The 22,640-nt window shown below is 54.7% G+C and overlaps 1 protein-coding gene across 1 annotated transcript in view; it reads right to left on the bottom strand.

Moving 5' to 3' along the window:
* NCOR2 (nuclear receptor corepressor 2) overlaps window positions 1-22,640 on the bottom strand; it is a 184,689-nt gene that overhangs the window by 5,906 nt on the left and 156,143 nt on the right. The window contains exons 25-46 of the mRNA XM_027878524.1: window positions 22,171-22,326; window positions 21,566-21,705; window positions 21,382-21,487; window positions 20,582-20,686; window positions 19,884-19,987; window positions 17,306-17,456; window positions 13,650-13,802; window positions 13,166-13,252; window positions 12,429-12,706; window positions 11,272-11,635; window positions 9,542-9,769; window positions 9,201-9,446; window positions 8,909-9,058; window positions 8,339-8,485; window positions 8,065-8,227; window positions 7,102-7,535; window positions 4,602-4,745; window positions 4,303-4,436; window positions 3,788-3,981; window positions 2,064-2,210; window positions 1,630-1,775; window positions 424-477 (exon numbers count right to left, since the gene is read on the bottom strand). Of these exons, the coding sequence (XP_027734325.1) occupies window positions 424-477; window positions 1,630-1,775; window positions 2,064-2,210; window positions 3,788-3,981; window positions 4,303-4,436; window positions 4,602-4,745; window positions 7,102-7,535; window positions 8,065-8,227; window positions 8,339-8,485; window positions 8,909-9,058; window positions 9,201-9,446; window positions 9,542-9,769; window positions 11,272-11,635; window positions 12,429-12,706; window positions 13,166-13,252; window positions 13,650-13,802; window positions 17,306-17,456; window positions 19,884-19,987; window positions 20,582-20,686; window positions 21,382-21,487; window positions 21,566-21,705; window positions 22,171-22,326 (3,831 nt within the window). The remainder of the gene's footprint in view (window positions 1-423; window positions 478-1,629; window positions 1,776-2,063; window positions 2,211-3,787; window positions 3,982-4,302; window positions 4,437-4,601; window positions 4,746-7,101; window positions 7,536-8,064; window positions 8,228-8,338; window positions 8,486-8,908; window positions 9,059-9,200; window positions 9,447-9,541; window positions 9,770-11,271; window positions 11,636-12,428; window positions 12,707-13,165; window positions 13,253-13,649; window positions 13,803-17,305; window positions 17,457-19,883; window positions 19,988-20,581; window positions 20,687-21,381; window positions 21,488-21,565; window positions 21,706-22,170; window positions 22,327-22,640) is intronic.

Here is a 22,640-nt window from a genome sequence, read left to right as displayed (position 1 = left end):
CTTTTGCAACTCTTTCCTGCTCGTGCCCATCCTGCAGAGCACAGACCCTGCTCCTCACCCTCATGTTCCCGTTCACTGCTGCCCTTCTACCCACCCATGGCTGACCAGAAGGTCCCACCAAGAGCAAGGTGTTCTCTCCTGCTGTGAGGTCCACCTTGCTATGGATCAACCCTCTGCTGGCATCAGATGGCTTGCCTTTTAACCTCTCCTCAAATTCTGCCAGGTTTTCTGAGGAGTTACACTGCCCTGTCTTCAACCCAACAGTAGAGTTATGGTGCGTCCCGAGGTTTCTGCCTCCCAGCAACTGTTACGCTTTGTTTTATGGCAAAAGGAGAAAAAGAGATGCTTAAATCTACCAAATCTCCTGCCCTCCATGGCTGGAAGCCCTGTGGGGAATGAGGTACAGGTATGTGGGGGATTTACCTGCTCCTGTAATCGCTGGCATGTTGAAAATCTCTGTCCCAGGCTGCCCAACATCTGGAGAAAAACAAAGAAGCTCTTCAGCACAGTGAGTAGCACGTGTAGGCTGGTGGCAGGGAGGACCTGCTGCGCCACCCAGCCCGACAGCAGCCCACCTCCCTGAAGCACTGGGGTAGCTCTATGGGTGCTGGCTGGGACCAGGAATAACTCCCAGTACCTTTGGGAGATCCACAGCGAGCACCTTCCCCAGGTGGGAAGAGCAGAAAAGCAGAGCCCAGAAAGCCAGGGCAATGTCTTTGTGCTCAGTGCTGGCCTCCCTCCTGCCCTTGGGATTACAGGCTTTGTGAAGCCAAACTCTCTCTCCTGTCTATGGGATTTCCAAAGGCTGAACGCCCCCTATCCCGGGAGCAGGTCTGGGCGGTAGGGAGGGCAAGGAGGAGGAGGAGAAGAAATGTTAAATCAATATTTTCCCTCTTAGCTGAGCTGTTTGACTTGGATATCGTTTTCCTTAGAATAACGGAAATTCTCATCAAATAAGAGGTGTATCCTATTTCTATATATTTTCCCTTGATAAGGAAAAGTGTGGAAGGTCACAGGGTTCAGCCACATGTCCCCAAAGGGGCATAACAATACTGTTGGCTCATGGTAACATCATCCAGGAGACGAGACAGCTCGGTCCCTCTTATCCGATGCAGCTGTTGTAAGATGGATTCAAATTGAATTAGTATTGACTGTATAATGCTGGGCTAAATTAAATTATGATCCTATCTACTCTATTAGCGGTTAATGAATGAACGGGCTGAATTTCTAATCTAAGCCAGCCTGGTTAGTTTTACAGAGCTGCACCAATATTGATGCAGGGCTTAAAGTAATGTTGGGGGGAGATGCATCCCAAGGAGGAAGGATTCAGCTTGGCTGGCCATTCATTAAAATATCAATTGCTCTTAAGTCTCCTGCATGCTCAGCTCATTATTTCCTTCCTACTGAGTTTATCTGGTATGGGTGGGATTGACAGCCCCAGAGCATGAAAACACAGGGTGGGAAGACCCCACTGCCTCCCTGGAGTCCAACTCTTAAGTGTAGATGGAGCAGGCTGGCAGCTCCCAGCCCTTAACACAGCAGCACTCATTCCCAGATTTTCTTTGCTTCCTGTGTCCTTGAGGTTTTTCCCCGCCAGTGCCCTCCATTTGTCTCCCCACTGGTCCTTACTGTACTCCGTCTCGTTTTTGTTGGTCGTGCTGAGCTTCTTGATGATCTCCTGTTTCTTGGACTTCACCATGGCAGAGTTGCTCTCAGTCAGCTTGCTGAAGAAAGCTGGAGGCTGAGTGTTGTTTCCCGGGGACTTGGACCCCATCCTGCAAAGCAAAAGACCATTGGAAATCTCCGCAATGTCCAGTGCACAAAGTCCTACCTAGAGAGCCTCTGCCCTCGGTGCAACTGCTCAGAGTCAGCCTGGGCACTCCTGTGATGCTCAGCATCTCCAACCTCTCTCTCTATCCCAACTGTGTTGAAAAGCCCCTATGAGCAGCCAGCACCCTGGGATGGGACACTGCTTCTGCCAGCAAGGAAAGGAGCCTGAGCCAGGGCACACGTGGGGACATCCCCATCCTCAGCTGCCTCCAGCGCCTGCTCCTGGGCGGTACCTCTGGTCCATGGGCTCTCCCTCGCGGAACAGGACGGGGTAAGGGGCGCTCTTGGCGTGTTCTGCTTCTCCCACGCCGTCTGGTGGAGACACCGGCTCGATACAGCTGTCGGCCCCGCCGGCCGCGGCTTTGCCCTGCTCTGGGGACCTGCGGAACAACGGGAACATGGGATCGGTTCTGTCCCTGTGCAGCAGCCTGGGCTTGGCAGAAGGAAAACAGCCAGAACTGTTTTCCTACAGCAGGGAAAACCAGTCAAACTTTTCACATCCTGTAGACTCCTGGTGCCTCCTAACACGAGCCGGAGGGAGAGCCCAGCCTGGGCGTGCAGAGCAGGGCTGAGCCAAACCACGGTCCTGATCCCTCAGCAGCTGAACAGCCAAGCCACCCCAAACACAACTGCCCAGCAGGGATGAGGGACCTGTCCTGGGACCTGCCAGCTCAGGAGTGTCCCTGGCTGGCAGGCGGCTGTGGCATTAACCCTTTGGGAACACGGATTTTGATTCTCCATCATATCTGTCAATGCAGTGGAGACAGCACCCACCACCGCTCATCCACCTTGTCAGGGCCACACAGGGGCTGGCTGGCTGCGGGACAGGGTCTGGAGCTGAGGCAGCTCAGAAAGCATCAACACTGGCCCCCGATGCCTGCCCATGGCCAGAGCCTGGGAGACAGCCAGGCTAGAGTCTGCGAGGAATTTCTCACAGCGAGTTCTGGGAATTTACATCTTTGTTCTTTCTGTGGTTTCTCTTTTTTTTCCTGTTCTTTTTCATCACTGGGTGGTCAGGGCTGGGCTCTCTCCTTTCATGTTATAAAGCCAACTCTAGGACCAGGCAGAGCTGGGAATAATAATCCCATTTACTGAAAAGGAACCACCAGTTTGGAGGCACCACTCATTCCTGGATGCATTTGGGTCTCTGTGGCTGCTTGGGTGGGAGGACAGACCCATTTTTTTATTTCCAGACAGCAGCAATCAGACCTGCCTTGTAGCAGCACAGGGATTTTAAAGTGACTTTCAAACAAGTAAACAGGTGGTGCCTGAAATGGGCAGTTACAGTTGTTGTGGCATTTGTGTCTAACAAACTTCTGATTCACTGAGAAAGATAAAGATACCATTAACTTTGAATCAATGGAAAACATGCTGCTTTGGGTTTTTTAAAGCCATCTGGTCAGGGATTGAGAACAGTGACAGGACAAGAGACGACAGGCACAAACAAAACACAAGAAATTCCATCCCAACACAAGGAAACATTTTTTTCCTGTGAGGGTGCTCCAATGCTGGGACAGGTTGGCCAGAGAGGTGTTGGGGTCTCCATCAGTGGAGATATTCAGAATCTAACTGGCCATGACCCAAGATAACCTGCTCAGGAGTTCCTTCCCACCTAAACTACCCTTTGACACCAGCTAGATTGTGAAGGGGATCATGCACAGGCTTTAGGGGGTCTAAAGAACACCTCGAGGACAACAGTTACGGCAAGAGGAATCACCACAGAGCAAAAAGGCCCAGCTCAGAAAGCAGTTTTACACTCTGGGCAGTGTAAGCAGGGAATTCACACAGCACCAAGCCGGGGAGCACAAATTCAACAGCACGAAATGCCAGCCTGCCCAGTGCACCCCCTTACCAGGCCACGTGCCCAGCTCCTCACCCTGTGCAGCCCGGGTGCAACCTGAACCGAGATTGGCACGAGTCCCCCCGTGCCAGCTTGGGTGGGACTCTCTGAGCTCACCTTTTGCCACCTTCGTTCTGCGGGGAGATCCGAGAGGCCGCCGTGTGCTCGGGCTGTGGCAGGTAGGCCTCGCTGGGGGTGCGGCGCAGGTCCAGCACCGGGCACGCCGCCCCGGGGAAGGAGTACACCGGCGCCTGGATGTGCGAGTTGAGCTGCTGCGGGTGGTGGCGCGTGTAGTCCTGCGTGATGACCTCCTAAAGAAGAAACCCCCCCCCAAGTCAGAAATAGAGCTGCTTCCTACCTTTGCCTTGCTGGGCCCTGCTATAAGAGGGCAAGCAGTAAATAGGCTGGTTTGTCCCTGCAGATGCAACATCTGCCTCCTGTCATGATGGGCTCCTTAGGGACACAAACACCCAGGCTGAACACCCCTGAAGCCCCCTGCTCTCCAGCCCCCAGAGGAGTTGAGGTGTCCAGCATCACTCCCAGTCCATCCCCACCAGACATGTTTCATTTGGCTCATCCCTCCTCCCCTGAGCCCCAGCAGGAAGATGAAGAAGGTGAACAAGGTTAGTTACACTGATGTGCTGGGCCAGCGTGACCACCCGCTGGTTCATGCCCTTGGTGCTCTGCAGGGGCTGGCACTGGGGGCCATCGGGCTGCCGAAGGTGCTGCAGGTGGGCGGCTTCGGGAGCCGAGGCCTTCAGCGAGCCTGGGGGGCACAAAGACGACAACAGGCATGAGATGACGTCTGTGACCCCTTCCTTGAATGCCATCCCAGCTCTGGAACACAGCAAGCAGGATCTGGAGGAAAAAGACCCCCATGCCAGCTCAGGCTCTCCTGTGCCAGATGGCATTGCTGTTTCCTTGTCCTCACCTTGCTGTTTCTGTCTCAGGTCATGCTCGCCGTGCCCCTTCTCTGCATCCTGCAGCAGCTTGGCCCCTTTCTCATGGGACAGGCTGGGTGAGCTCACGGGACTCACTGCTTCCATCCGCTCAGGGCTGTAGCCTCCGTGAAAGCCTGGGGAAAGGGGACAACAGAGTTAAAACCAGAAGCTCGCTTGGCTTTTCCCTGGTGCTGTGGCACTACTGCTTGTGGGTAGAGTCACATGTTCAGCAAAGGGGAAAAAAAGAGATTAGGGTAGACCTGGCAGGTCATGCTGCAGGGATCCCTGGAGCCACCTCTGATGTCCAGCTGTGGTGATGGCTGCAGTGAAGAGGTGGTATCTCGTTCAAGCACAGCTGGACACTCAGCAGCATATGGTGACACATGAGTGTCAGGGACCAAATTCAACCCCTGTGGGTTCCCAACTTGTTCCCTCCCAGTCCGCAACCCATGAAACCCTCTCTGTGCTCAGAGGGACCGAGATGCTCAGCAGGACTGGAGGTCTCCAAGTGCTTTACAAAGAAAAGCCCCAAGCCCAGCATGGCCAAGACCAGGGACTTGAAAACTGGATGTGAGGCCCTGGAGACTCCAGATCTTGCTCCAGAGACAGTGGACTCGCACTCTGCAGGGGCAAAATTTGACCATTCTCTGCCTTTTAAGGCCTTTCATAGACTCATAGAATCATTTATGAAGCTTGGAAAGGACCTCTAAGCTCACTGAGTCCAGCCATTACCCTAACACTGACAAGTCTACCAAGTCCACCTCTGCAGAGGCTCAAGCTGCATCAAAACAGGCAGAGCTGGAATGATGAACCACCTTCACCTTTCAACAGGGAGTGGAAACTGAGGCAGAGTGGGTTATGCTTCTGCAGAGCAGAGGTGGAGGGTGGAGGGGCCCTGGAGGCAAACGCTGCCTCTCACCAGCCAAGCATGTTTGGTAACACGACTTTTGCCTCCACAGACCTTTACCCTCCTAATGTTCCACTCCTAGAGACTGCCCACAGCAGGCACATGTGGCAGAGGACCCACAGCACTGCTGGAGGGTCCCTGGTGCCCAGGCACAGACACACGGACCCTGCCTGTACCTGAGGAAAGGGAGGGGGGAGGACTCCATGGAGAACCTCCCTGCACCAGGAACAGGGATGCAGTATCCCCCATCACCCCATATCTGCCAACACCTACAAAACCACAGTTTGGATCCACCCAAGATGAAGTATCCCGCTCCAGAAAGATCCCTAGCCAACAGTAAGGTCCTGAGGAACACCAGCTCCTTTCTGTAAGGTCACGGCCCCAGAAGAGGTGTCCTCTCCACAGCACAACATGCAGCTGGAGGAAACACTGGTGCCAGGGTAAAAAGGTGGAGGAGAGCTCAGACAGAGGCACATCCTTGGTCCTGGAATGTACTGCTAGAAGAAGCAGGGACCAGATGTGACCAAGCAGTGGGATGGGTGGGTCAGGATGTGCCAGTGAGAGCAGCTCTTCTGCCTGGCTACAGTACAGTGTCCACTCCACCCCTGGGTTACAGGAAGGGGAGTAGGGCAGCAACTCTCAGTGCTGATGGTCAAAGCAGATGCTGCAACTTGAAAAAGAGGTCCCACCAAATCCCCACAGGCTGTCTGCTGCTTTTGCATGCTGATGGGAGCCTGGATGCGCACTCTGGGTGAAGGCTGGTCCCATCAAGAGTGACCCAGAACTTAAATCCAGCCCCCTTCCTGAACTTTCTTTTGGAATAGCTTTTGTGTCCTACACAAGATTCCTATTAGGTGGTTCTTGTGGCCTGCTCTGGAAATGGCTGCTGAGCACGGCTGGGCTGAGTGATCCCAGGACAACCACATCCATGGTGCCCACCCTGGGCAGCATCCTGCACCAGGACCCTTAGTGAGGTCAACTCCAGCAAGGGGACCCCATCAACACTGAGACCCACAAAGCCCTCTGACATTCTGCAGCTCCTGAGCAGGGAGATGTGTGTTTGAGGGCCAGCAGCCCTGTCACACTCACAATCCCGGTCCTCTGCTTCACTCGTGTGATTTATTACCCACAACTGTCCCTTACACACTGCCTGAGAATTTCTAAGGATGGGGAAATCAAAATTAGCAAATGGCCATTGTCTGTAAAGTGCAATACCAGGAACTGCACGACGTTTGCAAAACAGCACTTGGCAATGGGGAAAACTGAAAGACGGCAGGAAAAGGGAAGATCCTGAAAACACGCAAAAATAAAAAAGCCTGGAATAACACAACAACTGGGAAGCAGAGGGGCAAGCACACTCGGGGAGCTGATGAAGCCAAAACCCAAAATGTACAACTAAAAATAAGAAATAATGAAATGAAATGGGTGTCAGGCCACAGCTCTCTCACCTCTCCCCTCCAATTCCTTACCATCGCTAGTGGAGTCATTACTCAGCGAGCCTCTTTCTCGCTGCCCCTCATCACAGGACATTTGGCACATGACAATCACATCTGTGAAGCTGGCTGCTGCCATGGTGGCCTTACCGAGTGCTCGGAGCTCCTGCTCCTGCATGGAAAAGCGTTTGCTTTGACTCTTTTCTCTACTGTGCTGCTCGGAGCCTGAAGCTGCGTGCTGCTGGTCCAGAGGGTGATGGTGCTGCTGGCTTTTCCCCTGTCCTCTGCCGTAGTGATGAGAAGAACCAGATCCGGAGGCGGGCAAAGGCCTCGACTCCATGGCTTTAATGGGCGAAGGCGACTGTTCGAGGTTGGCCCCACTGGGCAGCTTTGAGGTGTAGACGTTGTTGTCAGTCTGGGCTCGTTCTGTCTTGGCTTCCCGCACCCTCGAGGCCTCTTTCTGCAGGATGGCCGGGTCCAGAGGGGCTGCGTAGCCGTCGGCCGCGCTGAGGGAGGAGCGCAGGGTGGAGGCTGAGGGGAAGGCGGCGGAGCGGATCGGTGATGTGGTAGTGGTAGAGGAGGTTCTGGAAGGAAAACCGAGACAAGGCCAAGATGAGAGAAGCACATGAGAAAAGGAATGCTGTTACCAGAGCCTCAGTGTCCAGCCTTGCCTGGCCAAGCTTCTTCCAGGGCTCCTGAGTGTAGGGTTGGCCTGTGCTGGGGCCAGCAAGGAGGGCTTGGATGGAGCCTGCACTATAGTAACTGGCCACAGGGTTATTGGGCCTGGATGACTGGAGAGCATAAAATCCATGGACAGGTTCCAGAGACCTTCATAACTCCACCACCAGGCAACTTTCAGCAAGAGGAGCAATACTGGTATTTGGACACAGGCATGCTCCTCGTTTCTTTCCTGGTAGTAGGAAAAGTCACTAAAGAAAGCAAAGGAATTGGGCACACCAAAACCTGCCTCTCCCCATCACAACTTCCCTGGAAGCCCCACTCCTGTTCCTACTGAGACTGAAGGCCAAAACAGCCCTCTCTCCATCCCAGAGGTGCTCATTATAATCAAGTGCCACGGCAGCACAGTGACAGGAGCCGTGGCAGGGGACGTACCGCAGGACGGAAGGGGTGGGGGTCTCCGAGGAGATGATCTTCATGCTCGTGTTGTGGAGCACGCTGGGGCGCTGCTGGATGGTCTCGTGGGTGCGGGGTGAGACGGGAGAGTGCTGGTGGCTGTGGGAGTGGGAAGACGAACGGCTGCTGGACTGCTCTGTACCTGAGGAACAACACAAGGAATGGCTTCTTTAGCCCTTCGTCCTCTAGTCCCAACCCTACTTCCACCCAGCAAGGGCCCCAGGGTGTTGTGCTGGACTCTTGCCCGGCTTACCTGGTCTCCAGATGGGTGCATGCTCCACTGTGGTGGATGCTAGGATGGATTTTTCACGCTCCCTCTCCCTCTCTCGTTCTCGTTCCCGCTCCCGTTCCCGTTCGGACACCGACGATCCCGACTGTTTGGTCATGTGCGTGGGGCCTCCTGAAACCCAACCAAAAGGCAGTGAGACGTCTGCAGACACAGCAATTCCCCCTGAGAATGCTGCCTGCTCTTCACATCGCTGCATCTGCAGAGCAGATAAGGAACAGCTCTATCCAAGGTCACCTGGAGCAGGACAGATGAGTGACAAAGCCCAGACAAATCATGAATAGCTGTCCTGGTGCCATCTCTGGGGTATGACCTTCCACAGAGCTGTTTGCCAGCTGTCACTCTGGAGAAGAATGGGGAAAAGCAGGGAAGCCCCCAGCAAGCAGAGAGGGAGGGAGTTACTGGACTGGTCACTGAGTGAGAATTAATTTGGGGTCTCCCCATCTCTGCCCTGGCATACCGAGCCCATGGCCCTGGATTGATTAGGAGCGTCCTGCTCAACCATTTTCCCATGGAAAAAGCATCCTGCAGTGTTACCTGGGGAGAGCGGGGAGCTGCTGTGCCGACTGCCAAAGGTCTGGGGGGGCCCAGGGATGTAGGTGATGCGGTCCATGGTCGTGGCAGAGGTGCCAGGGGTAGGGGGCACGAGGACAGGCAGGTGTGGCACTTGGGACAGGTCGATGATGCCTGGAAAGAGAAGCGAGAGGACCGTCAGGACAGTGCCGAGCTGCGGCAGCTTGGCCGCGCTGGAGCTGTCAGCGCCGGCCTGACCGAGCCTCCTTCTCCCTGTCTGCCCCCAGGCCCCTGGACAGTGCCGTGCTGGGAGCACCTGCTGCATAGTTGAGGGCGAGGGAGGGCTCCCGGGGCGACAGGCCGCGCAGCATGTCCGCCCGCTGCGCCATGGCCGTGGCCGCGGCGTTGTGGTGCATCTGCTGCGACGTGATGTAGTCGTTGATGATGGTCTGTCGGTTCTCCATGGCCGCCGTGTCCGGGTAGCCCCGGATGAGGTACGGGGGGTACAGGTGAGGGTACGTGGGGCTCGGAGCCAGATGCCTCGGCAAGTAGTAAGCAGCAGCTGGGAGGGAAAAGGATGCAGATGTGATGTGGCTTTCAGAGCATAGCAAGAAAAAAAACCCAATCCCAAACAGACTGTGCCCAAAACAAAGGTACCTGCTTCCAGTTGGATTCCCCTGGGGATGGCGGCGGGGTCGAAAGGCAGCGGGATGTGTCCTCGGTACAGGTCAACCCCGCTCACACCGCGGAGCAGGTGCTCGTACGGGGAGATGGGGTGGTGGTGGTCAGGCACAGGGGCGTGCGGAGACTTGGAGTTGGTGAGCTCTCTCGATGTGGGGGTGATCTTTCTGTCCTGGGACACCGGTTTCCCAGCACTGATGCTCCCTGCAGTGAGCAGAAGGAAGTGAGTCAGAGACTGAGTGCTGTGGCCAAGTCATGTCCCTGATGGATGCCTGCGGCCGAGCGTGTCCTCCAGGGACACTCATAGCTACCCTGAACTCAAGGGACCTTTCCCCTCCCTGCACTGCCATGCCCTGTTACGCCACCAAGGTCGAGGCAGGCCAAATCCCAACTGCCCCTGGGAGAGAGGCCTTTCCCAAACCATCCCTCTACCCCAGCACATCCACGCTGGGCGGTCTGTGAATTCATCCTGGCCCGCACAAGCAGCCAGTGGTAGAGCCCTCCTTGCACTCCTCGGCACAAGTTGGTCATCGGTGCTGGACAGAGACAGGGACCCTGAAACTCCTGGCAAGGGTAATGAAACATAGTTCAGAGTGTTTTGAGTACCTGCCATTCCCTGGAGCCAAAAACTCTTTCCCAACACACAGAGAGGAGGCTGGATCACATTAGGGACTTCTCTTGGCTCTCTCAACCTGACCTGGGCACTGGGGGCACTTCATATCCAACCTGAGACAAGTGTCACCAGCTCCTGTGTCCAAGCCAGCAGGATGGGGACAGTGGCTGGCAGTCACCCCAAGCAGTGTGACCAACCCCCTTGTACCAGACTGCACACCAAATGCTGCCTGGGTATTCCTGCTGGCTGGTTGGGGAGGCACGTCCCAGACTCAGTTTTTGGCAGACTGTGACGTCTTGTGCTCCACATTCCCACATCACAAGACTCTTGGATTAGGACATGGATTTGCAGGTGGGAGATGCAAAAGGCTCTGAAGCAGTTACCCATAGCCAGCAGGCTTGTTTGGGCAAGGTGTCTTAGGGACTGGCTTCTGCACTGATCCTGCCCACAAATGTGCCATGAAGTAAGAGAGTTGTTTGTGCCCTGGATCTGAGTGAGCCCAGCCCAGACATGTGCCTGCTCCTGGGGAGCCCAGGTCTGGCTTTGAGAGTAGGAGATGACCAATGCCAGGGCACACAGATGGGCAGGGGAGATGTCAGAGCCCAAAGACCACCCCACTGCCTCAACCCACCAACTCAGAAGGGATTAGATGTTCCTGGAGGTGAGGCACTCAGGTGCCCAGGAGATGGATGAGGTGGGCAAATACACATCAGGTTGGTGAGAAGTGTGAAGATCCCCCACCCAGTGCCCCAAGCACTGCTTTCCTGCGCACCTGTGGGAAACAGAGTGCCGTGGGCCAATTCTGGGACAGGGAAGATGCTTTTTGAAATACCAAAGGCTTCACCAGCCACAGCTCAAGCCTCCCTTTGGTTACCCTGGCACAGGTGAGGTGCCCTCACTTCAACCATGTAAGCACCCCCAGCTGTCCCTGGCAGCCACCCCAGTGCTGTGAGTCAGCTGTAGGTGTGGGGTGCTGGGAGGAACGGGTTCAACAGGGACCTGCTGGGAACAGCTCGGGCAGGTGGGGTCAGCAGCCACCTCCCCTGCTCGGCTGCTACAAACTGCAGCATCAAAGAGAAGGTTTGCCAAGTACCTTCGTGCTGCCGTGGCGTGGACTCCCGTGTGGAGACCGGAGACCCTCTGTGCAAGTGGCTGCTGAACGCGGTGCTGTGCCCTGCCTGGTGGTCCTCATAGCCGAGGGCACTCTGGTGGGCCTTGCTCGGCTCCGGTACAATCACAGGAGCCCCTCTGGCAATGGAGCCACCCGAGTTTGTCACTGGGCTTGGCCTGTTTTTCAGGCTCTCTTCATAAGCTCTCTCCAGATTCCTCGGGTCTTGGATGACGTCCAGCGAGTGCACAGAGTGAAAAGTCCTGCCGGGACTGCCGATGATGGACCGCACGTCATGCTTTTTGGTACTTGAGGAGGAAGAGCTGCTGTCATACTTCAGTGGGGTACCCTGGGGACAGGAGGCAGAGGGGACATCAAAACAGTGTAGAGCAGAAGGGGATGCAGTGAGCTTATCCCACCGAGTTTCAAGGGGACTCACGAGTCCTCATTCAGTGGGTCAGTGCACCAAGCCTCCTTGGGCAAACAGCAACAGCCATTGGCAGAGCAGAGAAAACCACTTGGCACAGCACGGGGCAGGGTGGAGTGCCCATCTTGCATGTCTTGTTGTGCTCCAACAAGATGAGGATGAGTCACTGCCAAAGGCTGGCTGTGCCCATCACGCCTCTCTCCTACACACACAGTGAAATGGGGTAGGACTACAAGGTGCCATGGGAACCCTGCAAATATTTGGGGCCCAACAGGAGATAGCATACCATGTTTCCTCCTAACTACTGGCCCTGCTGGGTTGCCACTTGCCCATAAAGGGAGGAGACCAAATTTATTTGCACCCCAAGTCACAACTGCTGAGGACACTGAGTTGACTTTGGCCTTGACAGAGAGGTGAATGTGTCCCTTTCCATTTACACATGTAGATGGAGCACTGTTTTCTTAATGTGCAAGGGGATTTCCCTGGGTTTTGTGTTTAAACTCCAGGAAGGATCATAGGATGGCTTGGATTGGAAGGGATCCTGTGAAAGGATGGGGCAGGACAACCGGTACCCAAGCAGAGCCTTGAGTCTGACCAGTGATGCAACCCAAAGCTGTCTCTGCTCTCCTTTTACCTTGGGAATGGTCCCCAGGATCTGTGCAAAAACAGCAGCCTAAGCAGGACTGATCACATCTGCTGTTCATCCCACACTCACCTGCGTGATGGAACCTTCCTTCAGAGGCCTCGTCAGAGAGATGTCCGGCGTCCGCCTCAGCTCCTCACGGGGAATCTCATGGATTGATCTTCCTGCTTCTTTCACTGTGGCCACCAAGTCTTCATGGGCTGATTTCATTTTCAGAGGAGTAAGGCCCTCGTGAGATCTGACCTTGTAGGCATCAGATAAGTCCCTCGGTGGAGTGTTTTCCCTCTTGAGCTGTTTGGCTTCTCTTCTGAGGTAGTCCTCATGGGCCTCCACGTAGGACCGAGGTATTCCTGCAACCCCCGAGCACATAGATGGATGCAGAGGGACATTCCCCAGCCAGACACTGGACTCCCACTCCCCATGCAGATGCTCACTTCAAGGGAGTCTCTAGTTAACACATGTAACTCAGGGACTGATACCCAACTGAGCAGCTATATCACTAATGCAGCTGGACCACCTCACATCTACCACCACTTTCTGGACCCATTTCACACTGATTTCAATCTGTTCCATGTGAATCACTGACAATTTTGTTCCCAACTTGGGCAGAGTTTAGGTTGGTAGAAACTGAGCAAGGCTAAAAATCTCTCTGAGCACACAGCAAGGGGCTGCAAAAGTGTGCAGCTGGACCTTGATGTGTCCATCCTTGTTTCCTCCTGTCCCACCTTGACAAAAAGAACAAGGGGCCATCCATGTGAGATGCTTCCCCATGTTACCTCTGTCCGTGCCCTTCTGCTTGCAGGCTTTACCTTGTGTAATCGAGCCCCTCATGTGATGCTGCTCCTTCAAGTTATGGGGACTGTGTCGGTCTGGAGGGATCGCTCGACCCATGAGACCTGGAACAGATCCAAGAGGGAAAGTTGTGTTGTGACACAGGAGTTAATTTACAATGAATACACGACAGTGTTACCAGGGACTCCAGGGCCAAGGAAAAACACAAACAATACCTACATTACTTATTTCTCTTTTCTCTTTTTTTTTTTTTTTTTTAAATGTGCTTATTTTTAATGTGTTCCTGAAACTGGTCTTCCAGGACAGAAACCAAAGGGAAATGGGCCAGTCTGTAGCCTTTGCTTTCCCCTGTGGTCAGATGCTGCTAGGATGTGCTGCAGGATATCATCTAACCACTGCCAAAACACTGGCACAAGAAGGTGCATCATGTAGATGAGAGACAAGATGGGGTCTCCACGGGTCACTAACAAAACACAAATGGAAGGTTTCACCCAGACCCACCTTCAATGCTGGCAGATAAGGTATCACGGGCTGATAAGCCCCGGCTGATCCTCCCCTCCATCATATCATAGGTCCGCTTAGTTCCTGTGGTCTCATGGGAAGCTCCGGAGCTCCTGCTGTCTTCTTTGGGACACTGAGAAGCAGCAACTCCACCTGAAGGCGAAGGGAACATCAAGAGGCACCATCATGAGCATGGAAAGTCAGCCTGGGCCAAGGGAGGGTGTTTACTGCTGTTTGCGTGCGTTGCTGAGAGGTCAGATCCCATCCCAGCATCAGCCAAGCGCTCCGCAGTGCCAGAAATATTGCATGGGGTTGGCTTCCAGGAAATTCAGCTGGTGTTTTCTCTCCTCCCTGCCTGCCTCAGCCTCCAGATCTGTGCCTCCAGCTTGGGTAGGAGCATCCACCCTGTCATGTCCCACTCCCTCCTTCCCTTTCCAGTGGGGCCATCACGTAGGCAGTGGGACAGCCTGGAGCCAGCGTGGCACTGGCGGGACCAGCTGCGGTTCCCCTGAACTTGGCCCCTCTGGGTCTGGGAAGTTTTGGTTTTTTTCCCCTGTTTGTTTTGATTTTTGCTAGACACCTACTGTTTGGGATCTTGGCCAGCCTTAACATTTGCCGAGACACTCCCTGGGTGAGAAAATCAGGGAAAACGGCAGAGAGGCAAAGCTGAGAATGATTCCTTTGAAATGGTGGTGAGCACACATAAAAAACTGGGAGAGATGGTGGAAAGTCCCATGCAGGACTGATGGAGCAAGTGCCACTGTGAGGAGAGACCACTTACTACCCCCTCATCTGAACCTGGAGCAGGTTCCCTGGAAACAAACAGTGGACATCTGTCCTGAGCTACAATCCCATCACAAGCACAGTCCTGCCCGTGCCAGGCAGCATACCACCCACCCCAGGCGATGGGCACCCATCATGTGCGCTGAGCTGTGAATTCAGCAGCTTTCTGATCCAGCTGAATGCCTCGTGTTTATGTAATGAGCTCCAAATGGGATGTCAGCTTGGAGAGACAAATGCCTCTGCCCATCGTCCCTGGACAGGGCACCCCTGCCAACAATCACGAGTGCCCTGACCCTCCTCTTCGTGGGCAGAGAAGGTGGTTGTACAATTAGAGAAGACAGAGAAGTTAAAAACATTTGTTCCATTGTGGACAATCAGGAACAAAACTCCTCCTCAGCAAAACCAGTAATTAATAAAATGGGATTATTACAACTTCACACCCACTGCTGGTTTCCGCAATCAGCACCCACTCAATCCGCAAAGTGTTTGGGGCTGTGTGTGGGGGAAACAAGGGGGTCCGTGCCTGAGCCTTCCCTTCAGCTCCATTCTACAGGAGAAATCCGGGGGTGACATTCAGAATCAGCCAAGCACCGTGTGGCAGACGCGGGCGATGCGCCTGCACCCTGTCATCAAGGCACATCTGTTGCCACCAGCCCTTCTGCAGGAGGGGACGTGCTCCCAGGCACCCTTTGTACCACCGGGAAGCAGGGGGAGGGCGTGAGAGAGAAGAGAGACTAAACAGAAAGAAAACCACTCCAAACCCACGTCCCTCGCCTTCAGCAGCCATCAGCAATCATATGCAGGATGAGAATAACCAATCTAGCACAATTCAGCTCACACATGCTACAGGATCTCGTCTCATTACAGCTCTTTTATTTTAAGCACCCTCATGACACTAAAGAATTTGCAATTTTTTTCCTGCTTGCCAAAATTCATAATCACCAACAGTTTCAGTTTTCTTATTTAATTTTTTTTTTTAACTCTTCCACTCCTGGCTGCACAGCCTTGTCAGGCTGTAGGGGGAGGGGGGAGAGAGGCAGGGCTGGCGAGGCTGCAGCAGCACGCGGGATCACTCAGGATGTGATAAACGCTATCAAGCATGTAAAAGGCTGCTGGGGAAAGGAAGGAATTAATTCCTCATCTGTGTCCATGGGGGGTAGGATGAGAGGTGACAGGCACAGGCTGCAGCCAAGGAGACTCAGGCTGACATGAACAGCGGGGAAGAGTTTGGTCTGCAGCTCTCCTTCACTGCCTGCAGGATCCCAGATTTGGGCATGGGCAGCCTTCCCTGCCAGGAGCCCTCCCCATCTCTTCCTGATGGCACCATTTCTGAGATCAGCCTCGTTCGACCCCAGCCCAGGCAGAGGAGATTAAAATAGCTTCTTGCACAAACAAGTCCTGAAATGCTTCCTGTGTCCTCCCTGGTCCAAGCCCTGCCAACTGTCCCAAAGGGCACCCAGACACAAGTGCTCCACGGTGACACTTCTTATCTGGGCTAGAGTTGACAGTGGACGTGGGGAGGCATGGGATGAGCCAGTTCCCATGTGGCAAGCGAGAAGCACCACACAAAGCCCTGTCCTAAAAGGTCCCTACGGTCCCAGGGCATACACAGAGGTGACATCAGCTGGAGCTTGTGAGTTGTCCCCCACGGCCTGACCTGAACCCTCTGCCTCCGCCCTACGTGAAACAACCAACCGTGATGAAACCAGCTGCCTGCACTTGTGGGCAAGAGGAAAGGGACTTCTTCAGGAAACACTCTGCCTGCAGGACTGACTGCAGAGCCCCAGAGAGGGATGCTCTGCCCCAGGGAGGGAGGCAGAGGGTTCATGCAGCACAGCAGCTGGCCAGAGACACCTGCTGAGGTGGATGAGGTTGGGATCTGCTCCTCAGCCATCTCCCAAACTCAACAGAGAAGAGAGGTGACACACGAGGACGGCCATCCCTGTGCACACGCCAGTATTTTACCCCAAGAGCATGTGGGGCTGCAGAGTCTAACTCAGCTCTTCCCAAGCCCAGCTGTGGGGTAGGAGGAGCCCGGCTCCACAACAGGAGATGCCCAACCCAGCACACAGCGAAAGGTGAGAACAAAGGGGTTGCTTCCAGCCTCACTGCAGAGGAACATCTGCTTATCTCCAACGGGAGGCACCGGGATGCAGAGAACAGCTCTGATGGCCAGTGCTGCACTGGGCTGAGCAGGCGCAGAGGAGGCAGAAGCAGCTGGTGACCACCTGCTGGTACCACTAACACAGCGAGGCACTGCCGGCATTCACCGAGGAAGCGCCTCACTGTGCTGGGGGGGGGGTGAGGCAACGGGCCAACACGTCCCCAGACAGGCTCCTAGTGGGATGCAGGAACAGCTTCACGCCCCTCAACAGCTCTAGCAAAACATTCTAGGTACTGAGGCACAGTGCTCCTGGACCCAGGAGGACTCCTTACAAGGCAGCCCCAGGCTGGAAAAGCTGCACAGTGACCAAGACACTGCAGGTGAGAATCTGATGACCAAATAAACCTTTATGCCAAACTATCTGATTTGCCTCCATCTTGAAGGTTCTTGAGTCTGTCTTGGCCCAAGAGTTTGGGGATGCTCTTGTGATGCTTTCCATCAGCCCCCCTCCTGCACAGTATGCTAGGGATGGAGGCAAATACATTCCCATCTGGTTCTCTCCTCTTCCCTGCTTCCCAAAACCAACCAAAACCATTGCAGCCTTGCCTGCCAGCAAGCTGTTCCTAAGGCAAGATAACCACGCGCTGGAAGCAAGACATGAGGCTGGCCCATTGCACTTTGTCAGCCTTTCCTCAAATAGCTCCCAACTCCCAGCCAGGGTGGCACAAACCCCCGGCACCTGCCCTAAAAAGGCAGAGTTAGGACTTACCCTCGTATGACAGCACGTGGCCTTTCTTCCCTTCGTAGATGACATGTCCTTTGGGCACGGCATCCTCCCTCGCCTTCTCTGCTCTGCTGGGGCTGTCTTCTCCGATTATCCTGGTAATGGTTCCTTTGTACAGCACTTCTGCCGGGGTGCCCTTGGAAAGCCACCAAGATCCATATTTAACAGTGTCACAAGCAATTAAGCAAGCGCGCGCAGGGACAGGCTGTTCCCCACGGGAGGCTGAGCGGAGGGAGCGCACCCGGCCTCCGCTTCCTGGCGCAGCCAACAGCGAGGGACTTGCAGCTTAATTATTGATGAGGACGATAACGAGGAGTGGTAAAAAGGTACGTGATCTGTGCGAGGCTGCTGGGAAGAGGCGGGGGATGAGGACAGCACAGACCTCCAGAACAGCAACTCTCTGACCCTGCGTGTTTCAGAGTAAGCTACCTGGCTTGCTTCTCCTCCCAAGGTTCGGTTGCCCTCCTGGGGACACCTTGGTGACAGCAGGGACTGCTCGAGTGTTAGCTTTTCCCCTGCAGCCTAGTTCCTCAGCCTGGCACAGGAGCCCCGGAGAAGTCCTGCCCACCCAGGCAGATCTGCTGGCAGCAGCGTGACCTTCAGCGAGCTGCCTGTGTGCGGGAGCTGGCGGCTGGCAGCGCGCCCAGGCGAGATGGCAGCGACGAAACCTGTCCCGGAGCAGGTCGGGGAGCGAAGGCTGCCTTAGCTCTCCAACAGGAACAGCATTGGGCTTCTCACACAAACTGGTGTGAAAAAAACCTCTCCTTCCCCCAGGCACACACAGACACAGCTCACAGCCACCTGCCCCCGGAATCCCCTTCAAAACACACAGAACTGGATGTCCTTGAAGAGTCACTGGTGATTAACACCCCTCTGCCATTGTAACCTGCTGGTGCCAACTGGGAACAGCCACCATGGGGTGATGGTTACCCTCCCCATCTCTGGAAAGGCACAGCAATTCCGTCAGAGTGAAGCTCTCGACTGACACCTGCCTACTCTGCTCATTTAACCCCTGCAACCCCTGGGACCGATGCATCCCTGGGGGAAGCCTCAGGGATATGATGCTCCAGGCAGCTTTGCTGGTGCTTGGAGGTTGTGCCATGCAGGCTATTCCCCCACCCCTGCCTGGGGATGCCCCTGCTCTGTGCCAAACCCTCAGAGCACCAGCAGTCCCCAAAACCCTGCTGCAGTTGCTGGGACGTGCCAGCACGTGAGTTCAGCGCTCTGGTCATTCACCCTCTCGGTGCACCTGGGAACGGCCCTTCCAGCCCCAGGTAAGTCACCTCCCCCCTGCAGATGTGCTCTGAGGGGACATAAAAGCAAGTGATGACAGATGGCTTCAGAGCAGAGAGCATATATGCAAGATCTGCCTCCTGTGAACTGGATGACTAATCTGAGATCAAATATCAGCTCTGGTACCGAGAGGTGCTGCTGGAACAGGGGGCTCCTTCTCCCCGCAATGGGAGCAGAGGGATGCAGGCTGCTGGGCCAGCAGGAGAGGCAGGCAATGCCCTGGGTCTGGGCTTGGTACCTTAATCCCAAGCCAAACAAAGGAATCTATTAGCTGGATTCATTAGCTGGATGCAAAACAGTGTCTCAATAAACTCTGCTGATTTCCTGAACTGGCACGTGGTGCTCAAGGCCCTGGACGCCCACCCATTGCTGCCCATAGCTGCTGCAGGAGCATCTGAGAGGACAGAGCAAGTGTTTGCTCTGATGAGTTATTTACAGCCCCCAAGCACCCGCTCCTGGAACCTGTTGGACACGGGGCACCAGGCAAGCTAAGCCTTTGCTCTCGGCCAGGATTCAGGATCAAGTCCCCAGGGCCAAAGAGAACATGGTTGCTCCCCTTGAAGGACGCAGGCAAAAATCTAAGCCTGAGTGGCTCTAAATATCTGAATGATGGCCAGATAAAATCCCCATGGGAAGCAGGTTTTTTTTTTTTTTTTTTTAATGCTCTCCGCTCTGTTACCAGATGAGCAATAACTCACACTGCAAGGAACTATTGCCCGCTTGCCAGCTGCTCTTCTGAAGATGGATGGTGGAGATTAAGGCCAAAGTATCTTCCTGCTGAAGAGCCTTCGGGCAGGACCCCCAGCGCAGCATGCTCAGTGCTGGCAGGAGTCCTCGCTACCTTATGTGCCCCTCACAGCCTCCTCCCTCCTCCACTGGGCCTGGGCCCTCCACCCATCTCCTCCTCTGCTCTGCTCCACTTTCTTGCCCCGGCAAGACGATTTTCTCAGATCCACTTAAAGCTGCCTTTGCCTCTGTTCCTGACAGCTACGTAAACCAAAGCAGGGTTTAAACGTGCTGTAAGGCTGCATTGCTGCTCGTCAGGCTCTGCTCTCCTGCAGTTTCAGCTCACAGGACATGGCTCATGCCATCCCAAGCAGAGGTTGTTTCCAGACCTCTCTGAGGGTCTCCATGGGGTGGGGCATCACAGACCTGCTGCACAGCCCTGTGTCCCACACTCCATGCACCCTGCAAACCCCTGGCCCCCTTGTCCACAAGCTGCAGCCACCAACACCCAGGAAGCAAAATCTACTGGAAAAAAGGAACCTACATGTGTGATGGACCCTCGGTAGGTGATGGGGGACTCCGGAGGTGGTCTGGATGTGGGTGTTCCCTTGGTGATGCTCCCTCCAGAGGCAGAGCTGAGGGAAGTACCTGTAGGACACAAAGTCAGTGAGCTTGGGGCTGGATTTGCTGTTCAGCACAAAACCCATGGGGCTGAGACTACTAAGTGTAGGATTTGAGCCCACCACACTCAGGCTCCTGACTGCCTTACTGGAGGTGGGGGTCACAAACCAGAATTTGCACCAAAAAGCAACACCTTGGCATTTATTTCCTTTTACCTGGCTAATGGGGAAAGAAACCCGAGAGAGTTGCATTTAAAGAAAATGTGGTCCCTGCTCAGCTGCAGCAGCAACAGTAAAAAGCATGAAAACACCAAGTAATGGAATTTAAACAGGTCTTGCTCTGTCTTATGTAACAGATTTTCAGGTGGCCCTTGAGCACAAAACCTTTACCAGAATTGAGACCTGAGGCCCTGATTTGGGGAAACGGAGAAAAGGGGTGAAGAGACCTCTTGGGGTGAGCACAGTCCAAGGAATCAAACCCAAGATAACCAGGTGTCATGGGCTCAGGTCAAAACCCCGACACCAGGCAGCTGCAGCCAGCGTGGCATTCACCAGGCTTGGCAGTGCCAGCATCCCTCCCCTTCCCCAGCCGGGACATGCGCTTCCCACTCTGGGTCCTCACCTCGCAGGATGGAGCCCTCCTGGGATGGCTGTAGAACCAGACTTTCTGGCTGGCTGGCCTGGCTTCTAGGAGAAAGTTGTTCCTGCTTTACTCCAGGAAAAGGCACTGGAAAACATTAACCACAGATCAGCATAGCCGCAGGACAAGGGGCTGCAGCCCTTGGCTCCTTGAGGCTTTTATTCCTGCCAGCCCCCAGTTGGCACCTTCTGGGTGCCTATGCCATCCCCAGCTCTTTGGGATGGACTTCCCAAGGTGGTGAACACACAAGTGGTGGCGAGCAAAGCCAGGTCTTTCACACTGGCAAAGGCACTGCCCACACTGGGACCGGAGTTGACACTTGAAAATCTTATGCTGGTTTATAACAGGACTTACACACAGTAGGAAACTGAGCCCATATCCCTACTCCCCAGGCCTCATCCCTCACCCATCCCCTCCTGCTGTTAAGAAAAGCTTCCAAATCTGCAGACTAAACACTTTCTTTGTTCACTTCAGGCCATTTACTCTTTATCCTACCAGCCTGGGGAGCAACAATATATTTCCTTCCTTCGATCACAGTATTAGCCGGAGGGTATTTATAGGCTGGGATGCATCCCTGACCGAGTTGCTGCTTTCCTACACTGCACAAATTTAGCTCCCTGTGTCTCTGCTCTCCTGATGGACTAATCCTTTCATCCTCTTAGCAGTTCTCTCCGTGCTCCCTTGCTGTGTCCTGTGCTCCTCCTTTCTCCTATGCTGCCAGCAAGCTCGCTCCCTGCTGCTCTCAGGGCACGTGAGAAACGACTCGCTTCCCAGTTCCTTACCCAGTTTCTTGGGATCCATGGTCAGTGGTAGGCCCATGGTGATGGAGCCGACGGGGACCTTGGCATGCTCAGAGCTGTAGGGTGTGTGGAGCTGGATGGGCATTCCCTGTGGGGCAAGAGGAGAGGTCAGGAGCGGCTGCTGGTCCTTGCGAGGTGTCTCCACTGCTCACACCCAATACCCTACCTGGGAAATGGATCCGACGGGTCTCTCCAGCACGGAGGGGTGCTTGGTGGAGGAGATGAGGGGGGGAGGGTTGGAGATGCTAGCCAGTCTCTGCAGCCCCGAGCGAGAGCTCTCATGCAGGTTTAGTGGGATGGGGTGTCCTGTGAGGAAAACACAAACGTTAGTGGGACCAGGGCAGGCAGAGCGGCTGCAGCTATTGGAGAGGAAAGGGGCACAGGAGGGAGCAGGGACTGGATGCACTGAACTGGCCAGCTGTAAGCCTGCACAAGGCTCCAAGTCACATGATCATTTTGGAAAGGACTGGAATAGTTTAAATTACTGCCTTGTCCCCTCTGCAGCCAGAGGATGTGCTGCGCCTGACTCGTCTGCCCTCCAGTTGGAGAGGGACAGTGCAGCAAAGGATAAAACCTGCCTGACTTTGCACCCACACTGCTCTGTGACAAAATACATCCCTAAACCTGCCCAGCCAGAGCTGGGAGATCCACGTGATCACCCTTGAATCTTCAAGAAGCTGACCTGTGGTACTGGCTGCAATCACAGTCTGTGCTCAGCCTCAGGTCAGGCAGAGGAGGACACACACCACACAGCCAGCGGGTTCTACTTGCCTGGTGGGTTGTACTGGAACAAGTGGGGTTCTGCCTGGGGAGAGGTTTTGATCACATCCCGGGGGTAGGACAGGACAGGGGGCCAGCAGGAGGCGGCCATCGACTCTGCGCTCAGCTTCTGAGCCTCTGCGATGGAGGAGAAATGCACGGACTTTTCTGCAAGGGACACAGAAAGAAACCAGCTTGGTTAGAAGCCTCCACAGGTGAGCATGGGAAGAGAAGCCAGAGCCAGCTCCAAGCACATGAAGTGGCTTCAGTTCTGTCCGACCTGGACTTGAGGTGAGGGCTGAATTCCCCAACCAAGCTAAAAGGAAAAAGCTCAGTGTTACTGCCTGGATTTGACAGCATTTATTTTACTCAGATGTTTGAAGTGCAGCCTGAGGATGGACATCTGTGCTGGTGACTCTGCTGGTGCTCACTGCCAGCAGCAAGCTCCGTGGACCTCGTGCCATCCCACCTCACCGAGGAGA

The sequence above is a fragment of the Empidonax traillii genome, unplaced genomic scaffold (assembly GCF_003031625.1).
Source record: "Empidonax traillii isolate 1590-97213 ecotype Southwest subspecies unplaced genomic scaffold, ASM303162v1 scaffold43:size1863611, whole genome shotgun sequence".
In the NCBI taxonomy this organism is placed as follows: domain Eukaryota; kingdom Metazoa; phylum Chordata; class Aves; order Passeriformes; family Tyrannidae; genus Empidonax; species Empidonax traillii.
This window is presented reverse-complemented; position numbering and strand designations above follow the sequence as displayed.